Source organism: Bos taurus, chromosome 13 (assembly GCF_002263795.3).
Source record: "Bos taurus isolate L1 Dominette 01449 registration number 42190680 breed Hereford chromosome 13, ARS-UCD2.0, whole genome shotgun sequence".
Lineage (NCBI taxonomy): Eukaryota > Metazoa > Chordata > Mammalia > Artiodactyla > Bovidae > Bos > Bos taurus.
This window is the reverse complement of record NC_037340.1, coordinates 53,479,075-53,498,621: the sequence shown is the minus strand read 5'-3', so window position 1 is coordinate 53,498,621 and position 19,547 is coordinate 53,479,075. Positions and strand designations below refer to the sequence as shown.

At 39.6% G+C, this 19,547-nt stretch overlaps 1 protein-coding gene across 4 annotated transcripts in view; it reads right to left on the bottom strand.

Annotated features, from left to right (window-relative positions):
* The window catches only part of SIRPB1 (signal-regulatory protein beta 1), a 93,202-nt gene that overhangs the window by 26,205 nt on the left and 47,450 nt on the right, over positions 1-19,547 (bottom strand). For 2 of the 4 annotated variants that reach the window (XM_025001088.2, XM_002692241.7), the window contains exon 1: positions 9,778-9,899. The exons of the other annotated variants lie outside the window; for them this stretch is intronic. Coding sequence is in view for 1 of the 2 variants with exons in the window: in XM_002692241.7 (XP_002692287.4) it covers positions 9,778-9,847 (70 nt within the window). In the remaining variant the exon portion in view is untranslated. Of the gene's footprint in view, positions 1-9,777; positions 9,900-19,547 lie in introns of those variants that run through there. 4 annotated transcript variants of the gene reach the window in all.

The window sequence follows — 19,547 nt, the reverse complement described above, 5'->3', positions numbered from 1 at the left end:
CCCAAGAAAATAAAATCTATCACTGCTTCCACCTTTCTCCCATTGTGTTTGTCCTGAAGTGATGGGATCAGATGTCATGATCTTAGTTTTTTGAATTTAGAGTTTCAAGTCAGCTTTTTCACTCTCCTCTTTTACCCTCATCAAGAGGCTCTTTACTTCCTTTTCACTTTCTGCCATTAGAGTGCTATTATCTGCATATCTGAGGCTGTTGATATTTCTCCCAACAGTCTTGATTCCAGCTTGTGATTCATCCAGCCCAGCATTTCACATGATGTACTCTGCATACAAGTTAAATGAGCAGGGTGACAATATACAGCCTTGACGTACTCCTTTCCCAATTTGGAATCAGTCTGTTGTCCCATGTTCAGTTCTAACTGTTGCTTCTGGAGACACATACAGGTTTCTCAGAGGACAATTAAGGTGTATGGTATTCCCATCCCTTTAAGAATTTTCCACAGTTTGTTGTGATCCACACAGTCAATGGCTTTAGGCTAGTTGGTGAAACAGAAGTAGATGTTTTTCTGGAATTTCCTTGCTTTCTCTATGATCCAATGAATGCTAGCAATTTGATCTCTGGTTCTTCACATAAGGAAAGATATACCACATTCTCAGATTGGAAGGATGAATATTGTTTAAGTGACTATACTACCCTTAACCCCACCATAGAGCCACTGAGCAGATGACCCACAAACTGCAGAACAATTATGCCAAATAAATTCTCACACTGTTAAGTTCTAGGACCCACAACAGATTTCCCAACCTGGGGATCTGGCAAAGGGACAGAGAATCCCCAGGGAATTTGACTTTGGAGGCCAGCAGGATTTGATTACAGAACTTCCACAGGACTGGGGAAACAGACTCTTGGCACAAACTAAACCTTGCGTGCACCAGAACCCAGGAGAAAGGAACAGTGACCCCACAAGAGACTGATCCAGACTTGCCTGTGAGTGTAGAAGAGTTTCCAGCAGAGGTGTGAGTTGACAGTGGCCTGCTGCAGGGTCAGGGGCACTGAATACAACAGTGCCTGCAAAAGACATTTTGAAGCAGGTCACCATTATCTTCATTACTCCCACCATAGTTTGGTCTCAGGTCAAATAACAGGGAGGGCACAACAACAGAAAATTGGATTAAAGATTTACTGAGCGTGGCCCCACCCATCAGAACAAGACCCAGTTTTTCCCCACAGTCAGTTCTCCCATCAGGAAGCTTCCATAAGGTTCTTATCTTTATCCTTCAGAGGGCAGACAGAATGAAAATCGCAATCACAGAAAACTAATCAAACTAATCACATGGACCATAGCTTTGTCTAACTCAGTGAAACTATGAGCCATGCCATGTAGGGCCATCCAAGGTGGATGGGTCATGGTGGAGAGTTCTGACAAAATGTGGTCCACTGGAGAAGGGAATGACAAACCACTTCAGTATTCGTCCCTTGAGAACTTCATGAACAGTATGAAAAGGCAAAAAGATATGACACTGAAAGCTGAACTCCCCCAGTTGGTAGGTGCCCAATATTGCTACTGGAGAAGAGTGGGGAAATAACTCCAGAAAGAAAAGACAGAGCCAAAGCAAAAACAATGAACAGTTGTGGATGTGACTGGTGATGGAAGTAAAGTCTGATGCTATAAAGAACAATATTGCATAGGAACCTGGTATGTTAGGTCCACGAATCAAGGTAAATTGGAAGTGGTCATACAGGAGATGGCAAGAGTGAACATTGACATTTGAGGAACCAGTGAACTAAAATGGACTGGAATAGGTGAATCTAATTCAGATGATCATTATATCTACTACTGTGGGCAAGAATATCTTAGAAGAAATAGAGTAGCCCTCAGAGTAAACAAAAGAGTCCAAAATGCAGTACTTGGGTGCAATCTCAAAAATGACAGAATGATCTCTTTTCATTCTCAAGGCAAGCCATTCAATATCACAGTAATCCAAGTATATGTGCCAAATACTAATGCTAAAGGTCTGAATACAAAGCCACTAAGGTCTGAATACAAGACTTTCTAGAACTAACACCCCCAAAAGATGTCCTTGTCATCATGGGAGACTGGAATGCAAAAGTAGGAAGTCAAGAGATACCTGGAGTAACAGGCAAATTTGGCCTTGGAGTACAAAATGAAGAGGGCAAAGGCTAACAAAATTTTCCCAAGAGAATGCACTGGTCATAGCAAACACCCTCTTCCGACAACACAAGAGAAGACTCTACACACGGACATCACCAGATGGTCAATATTGAAATCAGATTGATTATATTATTTGCAGCCAAAGATGGAGAAGCTCTATACAGTTAGCAAAAATAAGACTGGGAGCTGACTGTGGCTTTCAGACTTAAATGGAAGAAAATAGGGAAAACCACCAGACCATTCAGGTATGACCTAAATCAAATCCCTTACAATTATACAGTGGAAGTGACAAATAGATTCCAGGGATAAGATCTGATAGGCAGAGTGCCTGAAGAATTATGGACATAGTTTCATGACATTGTACAGGAAGCAGTGATCAAGACCATCCCCAAGAAAAAGAAATGAAATAAGGCAAAATGGTTGTCTGAGGAGGCCTTACAGATAGTTGAGAAAAGAAGAGAAGCTTAAGGCAAAGGAGAACAGGAAAGATATACCCATTTGAATGCAGAGTTCCAAAGACTATCAAGGAGAGATAAGAAAACCTTCCTTAGTGATCAATGCAAAGAAATAGAGGACAACAACAGAATGAGAAAGACTGTAGAGATCTTTTCAAGATCATTAGAGATACTAAGTTAACATTTCATGAAAAGATGACCTCAATAAAGGATAGAAATGGTATGGACGTAACAGAAGCAGAAGATATTAAGAAGAGGTGGCAGGAATACACAGAAGAACTATACAAAAAAGATCTTCATGACCCAGATAAGCATGATGGTGTGATCACTCACCTAGAGCCAGACATCCTGGAATGTGAAGTCAAGTGGGCCTTAGGAAGCATCACTATGAACAAAGCTAGTGGAGGTGATGGAATTCCAGTTGAGCTATTTCAAATCCTAAAAGATGATGCTGTGAAAGTGCTGTACTCAATATGCCAGCAAATTTGGAAAACTCAGCAGTGGCCACAGGCCTGGAAAAGGTCAGTTTTCATTCCAATGTCAAAGAAAGGCAATGACAAATAGTGCTCGAACTACCACACAATTGCACTCATCTCACACGCTGCTGCTGCTGCTGCTAAGTCGCTTCAGTCGTGTCCGACTCTGTGCGACCCCATAGATGGCAGCCAACCAGGCTCCCCTGTTCCTGGGATTCTCCAGGCAAGAACACTGGAGTAGGTTGCCATTTCCTTCTCCACATCTCACATGCTAGCAAAGTAATACTCAAACTTCTCCAAGCCAGGCTTCAATGGTACATGAACTGTGAACTTATAGATGTTCAAGTTGGATTTAGAAAAGGCAGAGTAACCAGAGATCAAATTGCCAATATCTGGTGGATCATCAAAAAGAAAAAGAGTTCCAGACAAACATCTACTTCTGCTTTATTGACTATGTCAAGCCTTTTGACTGTGCGGATCACAATAAACTGTGGAAAATTCTGAAAGAGATGGGAATACCAGACCACCTGACCTGCCTCATGAGAAATCTGTGTGCAGGTCAAGAAGCAATAGTTAGACCTGAATATGGAACAACAGACTGGTTCCAAATTGAGAAAGGAGCACGTCAAAGCTGTATATTGTCACCCTGCTTATTTAACTTATATGCAGAGTACATCATGCAAAATGCCAGGCTGGATGAAGCACAAGCTGAAACCAAAATAGCGGGGATAAATATCAATAACCTCAGATAGGCAGATGACATCACCCTTAAGGCAAGAAGTGAAGAAGAACTAAAGAACCTCTTGATGAAAATGAAAGAGGAGAGTGAAAAAGTTGACTTAAAACTCAACATTCAAAAAACTAAGATCAGGGCTACTGGTCCCATCACTTTAGGCAAATAGATAGGGAAACAATGGAAACAGTGACAGAGTTTACTTTCTTGGGCTCCAAAATCACTGCAGATGGTGACTGCAGCCATGAAATTAAAAGGTGCTTGCTCCTTGCAAGAATAGCTATGACAAGCCTAGACAGCATATTCAAAAGCAGAGACATTACTTTACCAACAAAGGTCCATCTAGTCAAAGCTATGGTTTTTCCAGTGGTCACGTATGGATGTGAGAGTTGGACTATAAAGAAAGCTGAGTGAAGAAGAACTGATGCTTTTGAACTGTGGTGTGGGAGAAGACTCTTGAGAGTCCCTTGGACTGCAAGGAGATCAAAGCGGTCAATCCTAAAGGAAATCAGTCCTGAATATTCATTGGAAGGACTGATACTGAAGCTGAAACTCCAATACTTTGGCCACCTGATGCAAAGAACTCACTGACTGGAAAGACCCTGATGCTGGGAAAGATTGAAAGCAGGAGGAGAAGGGGACAACAGAGGATAAAATGGATGGCATCACCAACTCAATGGATATGAGTTCATGCAAGCTCCAGGAGTTGGTGATGGACAGGGAAGCCTCGAATGCTGCAATCCATGGGGTTGGAAAGAGTCGGACATGACTGAGTGACTGAACTCACTGACTGACCCAAAGTAATTTATAGAGTTAATGCAATGTATTGCATTGTATATATGCAAGTGTATAGCACAAGGAACTCTGGCCAATGTTATATAGCAGTCTGGATGGGAGGAGAATTAGTGTAAGAATGGATACAAATATACATATGGCTAAGTCCCTATACTGTCTACCTGAAACTATCATAGTATTGTTAATTGAGTATATTCCAATACAAAACAAAACGTTTAAAAAAAGAATCTGGGTGATTGATTATGATTGGACAGCAAGTTATGAGTTGAATAGCCAGGAGTCACCATTGGGCCAATTATTTCACTACAGGTTCAAGCTATCCACTTGATTTCTCTGCCTCATTGACTATCCAATTTCTGAAGATATAGAGAAATACAAACACAATCCCTCTTATCTGAAATGTTGTATTAAACAAGCGTGGGTTTCATTCCAGGGATGTAAATAAGAGGAGCAGGCTGCTTGGCCCCAAAACAAACCCTGGGTTCTTTTCTATTTCTTCCCTATTCCTTTGTAGTTCAACTTTGCAGAGTGTGAGCCGATAAACCGATGCACTCAGCACTACTTGTAACCAGTCATACCTCCCAAGGAGGGGACATACTATTACAGGGCAGGTCTTATGATGTGCCAACAGCTTCAGATGATTTAGATTGTTAAGTCTGAAGAGAAGAAGTGAGGTTGGGGAAGTTGAACTGCTAAGACAAAAGTGGGAAGAAACGTGAGAGAACTTTGGAGGGAGAAATGGAGGGACAGGAAGAGGTAGAAGAGACTAGGGGTCAGAAGGGTGAGAGGCGCCAGGAGATTGCAAACATTCTGCCAACTGTATGTCAGTAACTCTCCAGTTACCTCTCTGGTCCAGGCATTTTTCCAGAACTCTGAACTTGCATGTCCAACTATCAACTTGTCATACTTTCTGGACAGAAACAAACATCTCACAGTTAACACGTCTAACACTGAGGTGAATTTCCCTCCTACCCTCTATATTTCAGCTGAGCCACAGTTTTTCTTTCAGATGTCCAGTTATCAAAACCTTGAAGTTTTTCTCTCCCATTCCAAGTCCCATGCATCAGAAAATCCTATTGCCTCCTCTTCAGTGTGCATCCAGTATCTGACCTCTTTCTCTTATCTCTACTAACTACTGTTCAGTGCAAGCCATTTTTACTTTTTTTGAATGAATGTTATGACTTCAAATGCTCTAGTTGCTTCTATCAACGTCCTGCATAGTCTCTGCTGTGCTGTGCTGTGCTTCGTCGCTCAGTTGTGTGCAATTCTTTGCGACCCTATCGACTGTAGCCCGCCAGGTTCCTCTGTCCATGGGGATTCTCCAGGCAAGAATACTGGAGCGGGTTGCCATGCCATTCCAGGGGATCTTCCCAACCCAGGGCTCCCTCATTGCAGGTGGATTCTTTACCTTCTGAGCCACCAGGGAAGCCTAAGAATACTGGAGTGGGTAGCCTATCCCTTCTCCAGGGGATCTTCTGTCCCAGGAATTGAACCAGAGTCTCTTGCATTGTGGGTGGATTCTTCACCAGCTGAGCTACAGGGAAGCTCCCTGTGTCTATTCTCAATCAAATGCTCAAATAAATTAAAACTCATGTCAGATCAAGTCACTTCTCTCTTCAAAGCCGCAATGGCAATACTTTCACTCAGAGCAAAAGCCCAAATCCTTCAGCACAGGAGGATGATTCTATTCTCAAGGCCTCTGCACATGCTGCTCCCTGTCAGGAAGGCTCCTCCCCGAGATAACCACAATGCTCATCCCAGAACTTTCTTTCAAACTGCCCCATCTCTGTGATGCCCATGCAAGACTACCATGTTTAAAATACATCCCACCCAACAAATTCTCCCAATTCAGTTATCCAATTATTCTTTGTTTTGTTTTCTTTTTAATTTTTTATTTTGTATTGGGGTACAGCCAATTAAAAAACAATGCTGTAATAGTTTCAGGTGAACAGTGAAGGGACTCAGCCATACATATGCATATATATGTATATGTATATACCATATATGCATATGCATATATTCACCCCCAACCTCCCCTCTCATACAGGCTTCCCCATAACATTGAGCAGAGTTCCATGTGCTATACAGCTGATTTTACGTTTTAAGTACAGCAGACTGTACATGTCCATCCCAAACTGTACCACTATCCCTTCCCCCCATTCTTCTTCCCACAACCGTAAGCTCATTCTTGAAGTCTGTATGTTTCTGTTTTGTAATTCATTTGTATCATGTCTTTATGGATTCCACATATAAGAGATGTCATGATATTTCTCCTTCTCTGACTTACTTCATTCAGTATGATACTCTCTAGGTCCATCCATGTTGTTCCAAATGGCATTATTTCATTCCTTTTATGGCTGAGGACTATTCGACCATATATACATACCACATCTTTATCCATTCCTCTGCTGATGGATGTTTAGCTTGCTTCCATGTCTTGGCTATTGTAAACAGTGCTGCAGTGAACACTGGGGTGCATGTATCTTTTCAGATCATGCCCAGGACTGGGATTGCAGGGTGGTAGCTCTATTTTTAGTTTTCTAAGGAACCTCCATACTGTTCTCTGGGGCTTCCCAGGTGGCCCCAAGAGACATGGGTTCAATCTCTGGGTCAGGAAGATCCCATGAGCAGGGAATGGCAACCAACTCCTGTATTCTTGCCTGAAAAATTCCATGGACAGAGGAGCCTGGTGGGCTATAGTCCAAGAGTCACAAAGAGCCAGACATCACTGAGCAACTGAGTGAATACTGTTCTCTGTAGTAGCGGTGCCAATTTACATTCCTACCAACAGTGCAGGAGGGTTCCCATCTCCCCACACTGGCTCCAGAATTTATTGTTTGTGGGTTTTTGATGAAAGCCATTCACCAATATGAAGTGATATCTCACTTTAGTTTTGATTTGCATTTTATTACATTGACATCTTTTCAAGTACCTATTGGCCAACTGTATGTCTTCTTTGGAGAGATGTCTATTTAGGTCTTCTGCTAATTTTTTGAGTGTTTTTTTTGCTTTGGTTCTATGAAGTGTCATGAGCTGTTTGTAAATTTTGGAGACTAGCCCATTTTCAGTCACATCATTTGCAAATATTTTCTCTCAATCTGTGGGTTGCCCTTCATTTTGTTTGTTGTTTCTTTATTATGCAAAAACTTTTGAGTTTAAGTAGGTCTCATTTGTTTATTTTTGTTTTTATTTCCATTCTGGGAGATAGATCAAAAAAGATACTGTTCTGATTTATGTCAAAGAGTGTTCCGATTATATTTTTCTCTAGGAGCTTTATAGTGTCAAGTCTCAGATTTAGGTCTTTAATGCATTTTGAGCTTATTTTTGGGTATGAAGTTAAAGAACAAACTAATTTCATTTTTTACATGTCAGCTACTCTTTCCTAACATGTAGCATTTTCTAATATTCTGTATTATTTGCTGAATTATAAGTCTATTGTTTATTGTCATTTCTTTCACTAAGATAAACATCAATGAGGGCAATTAGTTTGTCTCTTTGATTCAACAATTTACCCCAAGTTCCTTCCTGCCATATACTAAATATCAAAGTAATATATGTATGATATGTGAACTGCCCAGTGTGACAACTCCCCAAGACAATGAGCTCTATTTTAAGCAGTTAATCTCCGTAGAAATTATGTCAGAAGTTGAGTTTTTCATGTAAATAACTTGGTGAAAAAAAGGAACTTGCTTGTATGAGGAAGCAAAAAAAAAGGGCCAAGGAGAAGAAAACCACAAACCCTCTACTCCACCCTTCCCCTTCATCAGACCCACTGGCAGAAGCCACAGAAGTATCTTGGGATGGAAGAAGGGTCACAGTATCTAGAAGAGCAATGGTTAAACCCACGCGCTCTACTATCAGATGTCTTGAGTTCAAACCATATCAGGTAACACTGAGTGTTCTTGAACTTCTCCTTGCTCAGTTTTATTATCTGTAAGGTAGGGATAAGAGGATCCACCTTGGATATAATGATCACATGAGTTAGCAACCATGGGAATTTCCAACTCTGGCCCATGATGAATGTTTAAGAAAATGAATTGTTATTACTCATTAGATATCCTGAGGAATGGAAGCTTCAACTAGCATTAGGTGATACAGATAAAGTTATAGACAGGGATGTGGTTATAATTACAGATATAGATATGGATATACAGATCATATAGGCAAGAGTCTCTGAGTTCTTTTTAGCCTCCATTCCTCCTCATCCTTAACCAGCACGAAAGAGGGGACTCTAAGATAGCAATGCATAAAATTCTGCTCATTTACCAGGAGAAAAGTATTCTTGTCTTAAGTAACAGTTTGGGTGAGAGAGGTTTATAGAGAAGTAGAAAGCAAACACTTTTTTTGTTGTTGAAAGCAAAAACTTAACATATATTTATATCATTTCATATAGACTTAAAAATTAAAGAAGTCTTTTTGAAATCCCATGTGTCTGAAAAGACTTCCTCATACTCACACACACACACACACACACATAAATACATGCATCCACAAACATGTATTAGAGAATAGCCTAGCATTGTAGTATACAGGTTGTTTTGAGAATCAAATGAAATTACAATACCTGTTAAAGACTTAGTGCAAACTTCAACGCATGGGAACCATTCAACACATCATTGACCAAAACTTGGGAGTACACAATGCACGATTTGAATGCTTCTGTTCTCTTAGTAGCATGATGGGTGAAGACTAATCTATTGTTTATTTCTCAGTATCTTCTGATTTTTCTGCCATTAGGATTCTCTGAGAAGCTGAGTTGCATGATATGATTAAAAGAATCAGCTTGAGCTGGACACTCTAGATTTGAATCTCATGCTGCCAATGCCTTAGGTCAGTTAATATCGGGCAAGTTACTCTCTGCCTCAATCTCCTCATCTGCAAATCAGGAGTAATGGTCATTTATCATATGGGATGTTGTGAGGATTATACTAGTTAATGCACATAAATTTGTCATTGCTGGTATTTGAAGCATCATCCATTTGGATACCTCTGCTAAGCAGCTGGAGGTGATGGATCCGCAGAGAAAACACTCAAATCCCTGATTTCATGCTTTCAGATAATGCCCAGTCTTTGGCCTTCTTTGGCTGTCCTTGGTGGCACACCCATGTTTACATGGAAACTCTAAAAGTGCAGGGCAGTGGGGAGGTCCAGAGGGCAGGGAAAGGGATTCTATCCCAAGAAATGCTCACCTATGAATCCCAGCAGTAGAATCATTAGCAGGCAAGGAGGAGTGTGTAATGAGGAGGCAAGGATGGGCATCGTGGAGGCCTGAGGAATCTGCTCTGTCCAAATGTGTGAGCTGGGAGAACATGAACTTCTGTGCTCTGTGGAAAGGAAAGAAGCCCCACCCACTATGGTATAAGAGGAAGTGTCTATGATAGGGTCAAATGGCTATGAGATTGCAATATATTTCTAGGTTCAAGACAGTTCCTGCTTCAGATGTGAAATAGAAATCAGGCAGAAAATGTATCTAGTTACTCATCTTACATTTTCAGAGACTGAACAGGCCTAGCAGAAATAAAACTCTGGCCCCACCCCGGGCCTCTGTTGCCTCCCCTGGGTTCCTCTCCACATTTATGGTGACTCCCAAATGGGAGCCCCAGGCAAACTCACAGACCCCAGGAAGGATATGTGGCTGGGGGCTGAGTTCCGAAGTCCCAATTCTAGGACCCTAGGTTGTAGCTGGTTTTCAGTCTCATTCTGCACCTGCCTCAGTGAAGATCTACTGACTGACCTGGATAAAGGAAGGGGGCTCACCAGGGCCTTCTCAACTTTGGGATGGAACCAGATGTACTTTTGAAATGATTTCTTATTCCAACATTTTATCAATGTAACTGGCAAAACTTAGCCCAAATGAACAGTGCAATGTGGACCTCACAACTATTCAGGCTATGGCCTGAATCCAAAAAAAAAGGAATAATTTTCCACTTTACAGAGAGGAAGTAGATTGCATGACCCAGAAATTACACTCTAAGGCATTTATTCCAGAGAAATGAAAACAGTGTCCATACAAAACCTGTGTACAAATGTTATAAAAGATTTACTTTGAAGCAGAAAAGTGGAAGAAATCAAAATATTTAAAAATAAGTGAACAACCTTTCCATATGAGGATATACTACTCAGCAAGCCAAAGGAATGAGCTATGTATGGGTGTGGCAATTATAAATCTCTTAAAGGCATTATGTTGAGTGAGCAAAACCAGTCTCAAAATATTAACTCTACTTGTATAACATTCCCCAAATTATATATATATATATATATATAAAACAGAAAGGCATTTGCAAGAGTTTTGATTTGGTGGGGATATTTGTTATTTTAAAGGGCTAGCACATAGGAGACTTGGTGCCTATGAAATATTCTGCATCTGACCATGCTAGTGGTTACACAAACATACACAAGACAGGATCAACATAAGCTAAAGCTAAGAATGTAACAAACTCAGCTATAATATAAAAAACAATTTCATAGTCATAACATGCTGCTGCTGCTGCTGCTAAGTCACTTTAGTCGTGTCCGACTCTGTGTGACCCCTTAGACGGCAGCCCACCAGGCTCCTCCGTCCCTGGGATTCTCCAGGCAAGAACACTGGAGTGGCTTGCCATTTCCTTCTTCAATGCATGAAAATGAAAAGTGAAAGTGAAGTTGCTCAGTCATGTCTGACTCTTCGTGAACCCACGGACTGCAGCCTACCAGGGTCCTCCGTCCATGGGATTTTCCAGGCAAGAGTACTGGAGTGGGATGCCATTGCATAGACACTGTCTATTAACATATTCAAGATTATAATTATATTAGAGTGATAAAGAATAAGATGTGCATGTGTGACATGAGGTCAGGAGTAACAGAATATTACCTCCCTGGCTTCCATACTGAGATGTCTATGAATAATGCCTAACAGTGAGATTTCAAGACATAGCAATAAGCATGTTTTATGACAGGTGGCTAAAATAATTAGTTGAAAGAGTTGAAGCTGGCTTCCTCTCAGAAGTAGAAATGCACGAATTTAGAGACTCCCGTTTTCACATGTATAACTTCATATGTAGAACTATTGGACTTGTAAACTGTTTGCTTATGAGTCTTTGATAAAGATAAAACTATTTGGATGTTTGGAGGTTTCATCTTAAGAGAGTTACACATAAAGAGAATGCCCTTACTGTTAGCAATGGTAAAAGTTCTGTAATGTGGCTTGATCAAACATTCATGATCTACTTCAATTATAATCCTATACAGTAGTCAAAACTATTAAAAACAGTAATAATAATTTTTAAAAATTCAATGAATAAGAAAGTATTAATAATAGCCTCAACTAGAGATGCATAAGATCATTCAGGGAAAAAGCAATTGCAAAATTGTGAATTTAAAATAATTTTAAAACAAATTAATAGAGATAAATCATGAATGAGAAAACTGAATATTAGAAAAGATTTCAATTTTCTCAAATTAGTATATAAACTCAGTGTGATCAAAAAAATTATTCTAAAACAATTTTTCATGACATTTGAAAGTGTGATTCTAAAGTACATTTGGAGACTGAAACTGAGGGGATGACAATTAAATTTTTACAAATGGAATGCCAAGAAAAAAGGGATATCAATACTCATAAAAGACAAAATAGACTTTAAAGCAAAGGCTAAAACAAAAGACCAAAAGGCATTATATAAGGATAAATCAATCAATACACGAAGAGGATATTAAACTTATTAACATATATTCACCTAATACAGAAGCACCTATTTAGAAAGAGTAAGCATTTTTGACAACCACTATGATATGGAAGTAGCAATCAATTACAGGGAAAAAAGTGGGAAAAGCACAAACATCTGGAGAGAATGAAAAAATCAAAGAGGAAACCAGAAAATATCATGAGCAAAGGAAAATAAAAATGCAACTTTCCAAAATCTATGAGATGCAGCTAAAGTAGTTTGATAAGAGAAGTTTATAGCAATATGTATGGCAACCCACTCCAGTGTTCTTGCCTGGAGAATCCCAGGGATGGTGGGGACTGGTGTGCTTCCGTCTGTGGGGTCGCACAGAGTCGGACACGACTGAAGCGACTTAACAGCAGCAGCATAGCAATATAGGCCCACCTCAAGATATATGGAAATTATCAAATAAACTACCTAATCTACCACTTGAAAGAACTGGAAAAGGGAACAAAGCCAAATGTCAGCAGAAGGAAGGAAACAAGAAAAATCAAGGAAGATATAACTAAAATAGAGATCAAAAAACAACAGAAAAGATAAATGAAATCTAGAACAGGTTTTTGGGCTTTCCAGGTGACATTAGTGGTAAAGAACCCAACAATGCAGGAGACATAAGAGACTCAGTTTTGATCCTTAGGACAGGAAGATCCCCTGGAGGATGGCGTGGCAACCTACTCCAGTGTCCTTGCCTGGAGAATCCTGTGGTCAGAGGAGCCTGGTGAGCTATAGTTCATGGGGTCACAAATAGTCAGACACAACTGAAATGACTTAGCATGAATGAATGCACAGAGCTGGATTTTGGAAAAGATAAACAAAATTGATAAACCTTTAGACAGGCTCATCAAGAAGAAAAGGGAGTGGACTGAAACAAAATAAGAAACTACAAGGAGAAATAACAATTGATATCAGAGAAATGCAAAAAAGTCATGAGAGTATGATGACCAGTTATAGCAACAAGTTTGACAATCTAGAAGAAATGGACAAGTTTCTAAAAACATACAACCTTTCAAGACTGAATCAGGAAGAAAGAGATAATCTGAACACTAATCATGGGTAGTGAAATTGGATTTTAAATTACCAGCACACCTAAAAGCTAGAACTTGATGGCTTCATAGGAGACTATTACCAGAAATAAAAAGAAGAGTTAATGCTATCCTTCTTAAACTATTTCAGAGATTGAAGAGGACAGAATATTTACAAATTCATTCTATGAGTTCACCATTACTGTGACATAAAAACCAGATAACACATGATAAAAAAAGATCATAACAGCCCAACATCCCTGATGAGTATGAAAAATCATCAATAGAATATTAACAAACTGATTCAGTAATATATGAAAAAGATCATATACCATGTGCAGGGAGAATTTATCCCAGGGAAGCAAGGATGGTCCAGTATTCACAGATCAATCAACGCAATACACCACATTAACAAAATTGAGGATAAAAATTACATGATCATCTCAACAGAAACAAAAAAAAACTTTTTTTTTATGTTGAAACCAAATTCAACATCCATTCATGCTAAAAATTCTCATCAAAGTTAGTATAAAGGGAATATGTCTCAACAAAATAAAGGCCATTTATGACAAACCCAGAGTTAGCATCATACTAAATGATGAAAAGCTGAAAGCCTTCCCACTGCATTCAGAAAAAGCCTTCCCACTACATTCAGGAACAAGACAAGGATGCCCACCCTTACCAATTCTAATAATATTAAGCACAGTATTGGAAGACTATCCAGAGCAATCAGACAAGAAAAGTATAAAAGGCATCAAAATTGGAAAGGGAAAAAGCAAAACAGTTACTGTTTTCAGATGATATGATATTATCCTAGACAAAATTCTGATGTTGAAGCTGAAACTCCAATACTTTTGCCACCTGATTCGAAGAGCTGACTCATTTGAAAAGACCCTGATGTTGGGAAAGATCGAAGGTGGGAGAAAAAGGGGACGACAGAGGATGAGATGGTTGGATGGCATCACTGACTCAATGGACATGAGTTTGAGTAAACTCTGGGAGTTGGTGATGGACAGGGAGGCCTGTCCATGGGGTCACAAAGAGTCAGACATGACTGAGCGACTCAACTGAATTGAAGACAAAATCCTAATGTCGCCACAAAAAAAAGCTATTAGAATTAAAATAAGAGATCAGTAAAGTTTCAGAATAGAAGATTAATGTACAGAAATCTGTTTACTTTCTATACACAAAAGTAACTATAAATGGATTAAAGAACTACATGCAACATGGAAGCCATATAAATCCTAGATGTGAACTTAGGCAGAACACTCTTTGACATAAATTGTAGCAATATTTTTGAGATGTGTCTTCTAACACAAAGCAAATATAAACAAATGGGACCTAATTAAAATTGAAAGCTTTTGCACATCAAAGGAGATCATCGACAAAGTGAAAACACAACCTAGTGAATGGAGGAAAATATTTTGCATATAGTATGGGCAATATCCAAAATATATATCCAAAATATATAAATATGTCTAAAATATATATAAATAGATCATAAAACTCAATATAAATAAAAATCAGTAAAAGACCTGAGTAGACATTTTCCAAAGAAGACATACACATGGCCAATACTCACATGAGAAGATGCTCAGTATTGTTAATCATTAGAGAATTGCAAATAAGGTGAGGCATCACCTGACACCTGTCAAAATGACTATCATCAAAAATTCTACAAATAACAATACAGGTAAAAGTGTGGAGAAAGGCAATCACTCATACACTGTTGGTGGAATTGTAAATTGGTGCAGACATTGTGGAAAACAACACGGAGGTACCTCAAAAAGCTAAAGAAAGTGACCATGTTTTCCAGCAATTCTACTCTATCCAAAGAAAACAGAAATATTAATCCAGGAAGATATATGCATCTCAATATTAATAACAGCTTTAGTTATAATAGCTGAGGAATGGAAGCAATCTAACTATCAACAGATAAAGAAAATGTGGTATGCAATGGATTACTCAGGCGTTTAAAATAAAGAATGAAATTCTGCCATTTGCAACAATGTGGATGGACCTGCAGGGCATTATGCTGCTGCTGCTACTGCTAAGTCGCTTCAGTCGTGTCCGACTCTGTGCGACCCCAGAGATGGCAGCCCACCAGGCTCCCCCGTCCCTGGGATTCTCCAGGCAAGAACACTGGAGTGGGTTGCCATTTCCTTCTCCAATAAATGAAAGTGAAAAGCGAAAGTGAAGTCATTCAGTCGTGTCTGACTCTCAGCGATCCCATGGACTGGAGCCTACCAGGCTCCTCCGTCCATGGGATTTGCCAGGCAAGAGTACTGGAGTGGGGTGCCACTGCCTTAGTGAAATAAGTCAGACAGAGAAGGACAAATAATCTATGTTATCTCTTGTGTTATCAAAAAAAATAATATAAATATAATAAATATAATGAATATATGTAACAAAACAGAAACAGACTCAGATATAGAAAACAAACTAGTAGTTTCCAGTGGGGAGAGAGAAAGGGATAGGGTTATGGAAGGGTAGGGTTATGAACTAAGAGATACAAATTGCTCTGTATAAATTAGCAACAAGGACATATTGTACAGCACAAGGAAATATAGCCATTATTTTGTAATAACTTGATTATTTTTTTGATGTATAACATAACCACATTTATTAAACAATGTATGCCAATATAAAGGGCAAAGTTCAACAATGCAAAAGTGCAAATATTTTTGCACCAACCTAATATTACAATTACAAACAAATAATAACCTATTCCTCTTTCATATTACTGAGCCTACCCTGTGTTATAACCAGAATAATAATACAGAACAAGCATTTGACAGCACTAGTTTTCTTCCTATAAAGAAACGACAAATGAGTTTCTGCTGGAACCTTCTCAACAGAGATTTCAATGAGGTATAAACAAAGTTTCTTAACTAGAAGGGGCTATATAACAAAATACATTTCACATACGAAGTTTCATATCATACTTCAGAGATTCCAGCATAGAAAGACAGAAGGTTTTTCCTTCAGCAACCAGGGGATAAACAAGATCACCTCAAAATCCTTCCTAGCTCTAGGGTTTGTGAAAATATCAGGCTATTTTGATAGATTTAAAAGGTTTCAGGTTACTAAGTAACCCTGCCTTTGCTCACTAATAGCATTAATAACGCATTTCCATGGCACCAGTATAAATTCATTTTAAACACTAGAGTCTACAAGCAATAAATGCTGGAGAAGGTGTGGAGAAAAGGGAACCCTCTTACACTGTTGGTGGGAATGCAAACTAGTACAGCCATTATGGAGAACAGTGTGGAGATTCCTTAAAAAACTGGAAATAGAACTGCCTTATGACCCAGCAATCCCATTGCTGGGCATACACACTGAGGAAACCAGAATTGAAAGAGACACGTGTACCCCAATGTTCATCACAGCACTGTTTATATATGGAAGCAACCTAGATGTCCATCAGCAGATGAATGGATAAGAAAGCTGTGGTACATATACACAATGGAGCATTACTCAGCCATTAAAAAGAACACATTTGAATCAGTTCTAATGAGGTGGATGAAACTGGAGCCTATTATACAGAGTGAAGTAAGCCAGAAAGAAAAATACCAATACATTATACTAATGCATATATATGGAATTTAGAAAGATGGTAATGAAAACCCTGTATGCGAGACAGAAAAAGAGACACGGATGTATAGAACAGTCTTTTGGACTCTGTGGGAGAGGGAGAGGGTGGGATGATTTGGGAGAATGGCATTGAAACATGTATAATATCATATACGAAACAAATCGCCAGTCCAGGTTCAATGCATGATACAGGATGCTCGGGGCTGGTGCACTGGGATGACCCAGAGGGATGGTGCAGGGAGGGAGGTGGGAGGGGGGGTTCAGGATGGGGAACACGTGTGCACCCGTGGCAGATTCATACTGATGTATGGCAAAATCAACACAATATTGTAAAGTAATTAGCCTCCAATTAAAATAAATAAATTTATATTAAAAAATAAAACACTTAGGAAACTCATCTTTGTAAAAGGCAAAGGAGTGAAACACAAGTACACATGGGAGTTCTGTTGCACACCTATCAGATGTGTGAAATCGGATCTAGTAAACTAATGGTCTTTCTGGGCTTGAGTTTTAAACTGAGTTCAGGGGTGTTGGAACTTACAAATGGGTTGATACGTGAATCGCACAGGCAGAACCCTTCTCATCACTACAATGAACAACTGCGGTAACTAAGTATACCTGAAACATTGAAAGCAGGCAGAAAAGGGGACCACAGAGGATGAGATGGTAGGATGGCATCACCAACTCAATGGAGATGAGTCTGAGCAAGCTCCAGGAGTTGCTGATGGCTGGGGAAGCCTGGCGTGCTGCAGTCGGTGGGGTTGCAAAGAGGCAGACATGACCGACCCACTATCAAAGGTGTGAAGTCAGTGTCTGGTCTTCGTCTGTGCTTGCACTCTGGGTCCACACAGAGGCAATGTATGAGCTGTTGATCACGACCTCTGACTTTCTTATCCAACTGTGAACCATCAGAAGTGTGAAGTCAGTGTCTGGTCTTCATCTGTGCTTGTACTCTGGGACCACACCAAGGCTAAATGAGCTGTCGATCACGCCTTTTGATTTTCTGACTGCACTTATCAGAAGTGTGAGATCAGTGTCTGCTCTTCATCTGTGCTTGCTCTCTGGGTCCATACCAAGATAATGTACAAACTGCTGATCACATGCTTTGATTTTATTACCAAACTGGTTCCCAACACCAACGCCCAGAGATGACCGACGTCCCAGTTTCCCTCCTCATCCTCTCCTTCACTTTGCCTCCTCTATTAGAAGTGTGAAGTCAGTGTCTGCTCTTCCTCTGTGCTTGCACTCTGGGTCCACACCAAGGCAATGTATGAGCTATTGATCACGCCTGTTTATTATTTTAGCAAACCGTGACCTGTCAGAAGTGTGAAGTCAGTGTCTGCTCTTCATCTGTGCTTGCCCTCTGGGTCCACATGGAGGCAATGCATGAGCTGTTGATGATGTGCTTTTATTATTTCTGCAAACCGTGACCTTGCATGCAGGGTACAGGCTGCTCAGAAGTTAGAGGATGGGGAAGGTCCCTCTGGCCAGAAAGGTTGCCAGTCCCAGCCCCCGGCCCTGCATTGCCCTGCAGGGAAAAGACACGAAGGAGGCTGAGGGGACCAACGTGGCTGAGGCCGTGCTCCGGCGGGAAAGACCCGGTCCCTTCCTGTAGTAACTTTAAAATGGAATAAAACCTATAAAACTCTTGAATTGCTACGTATACCTGATTTTTAACATAATACTGTAAATCGACTATACTTCATTTTTTAAAAAGCATAAAACAAAGCAAAATCCATTTGGGACAAAAGTAGCCATGGCCGTTTTAAACAACAAGCAAAGTTGGGAAATTTTGCCCCACTGTGATATCAAAAATTATTATAATGTCAGTCTAACTAAGATAGAGTAGTTTGGTCAGAGAGAGCCAAGTAGCTCAAAGGAACAAAATCTTCATTAAAATAACCAGAAATTTATGGAAATGATGTATGGCAAAGTGGCTATGCCTATCAGTGTGTGCTGGATAATTTATCATTGTGGAAGAAAAAAAAAAAAAGATCCCAACCTATATACTAGCACACACACAAACACACACACACACAAATAATGATGTCAAAGACGTAAATGGAAAGAATGAAACTTGATCAAGATCAAAACCTTTTTTTAAAAATAACAGCTCTCCAAATGATACCAACAGTCCACTCTGCGGATCACACCAAAGGAAGAGGGACTCTCCCATATGTGCCAAGGAAGAAAAGAGAAGAACATTTGTGTACAATTGTACTAGCAAAACATTAGATAAAGTGTTAATACCCATCACGAGAAGAATCAATACATTGTCGCATATTCCTAAAATAGAAACTACAGAGCAGTGGAATTTGAACATCAACATGAACAAAACCCACAAACCTTGTTAAGTATAAAAAATAAATGCTGTATACAGTGTAATAGAATTTGTATGACATTTAAGAGATGCAAGTAATATAAATTGCTTGAGGATTTACGCAAATATTACAGAAGAATAAAATCATGTTTGAAATAATGGACACCAAGTGCAGGACAGTAGTTTTAAAAGGAACAACAGGTTATAACAGAAAAATGTTAGCAGTTTGCAAAGATGGTATGGCAGATAGTTCCATGGAAATTTTTTACATTTTTAAATATTTTGGGATAGAAAATGCTTATTCAAACTTAGTGATTTTAAAT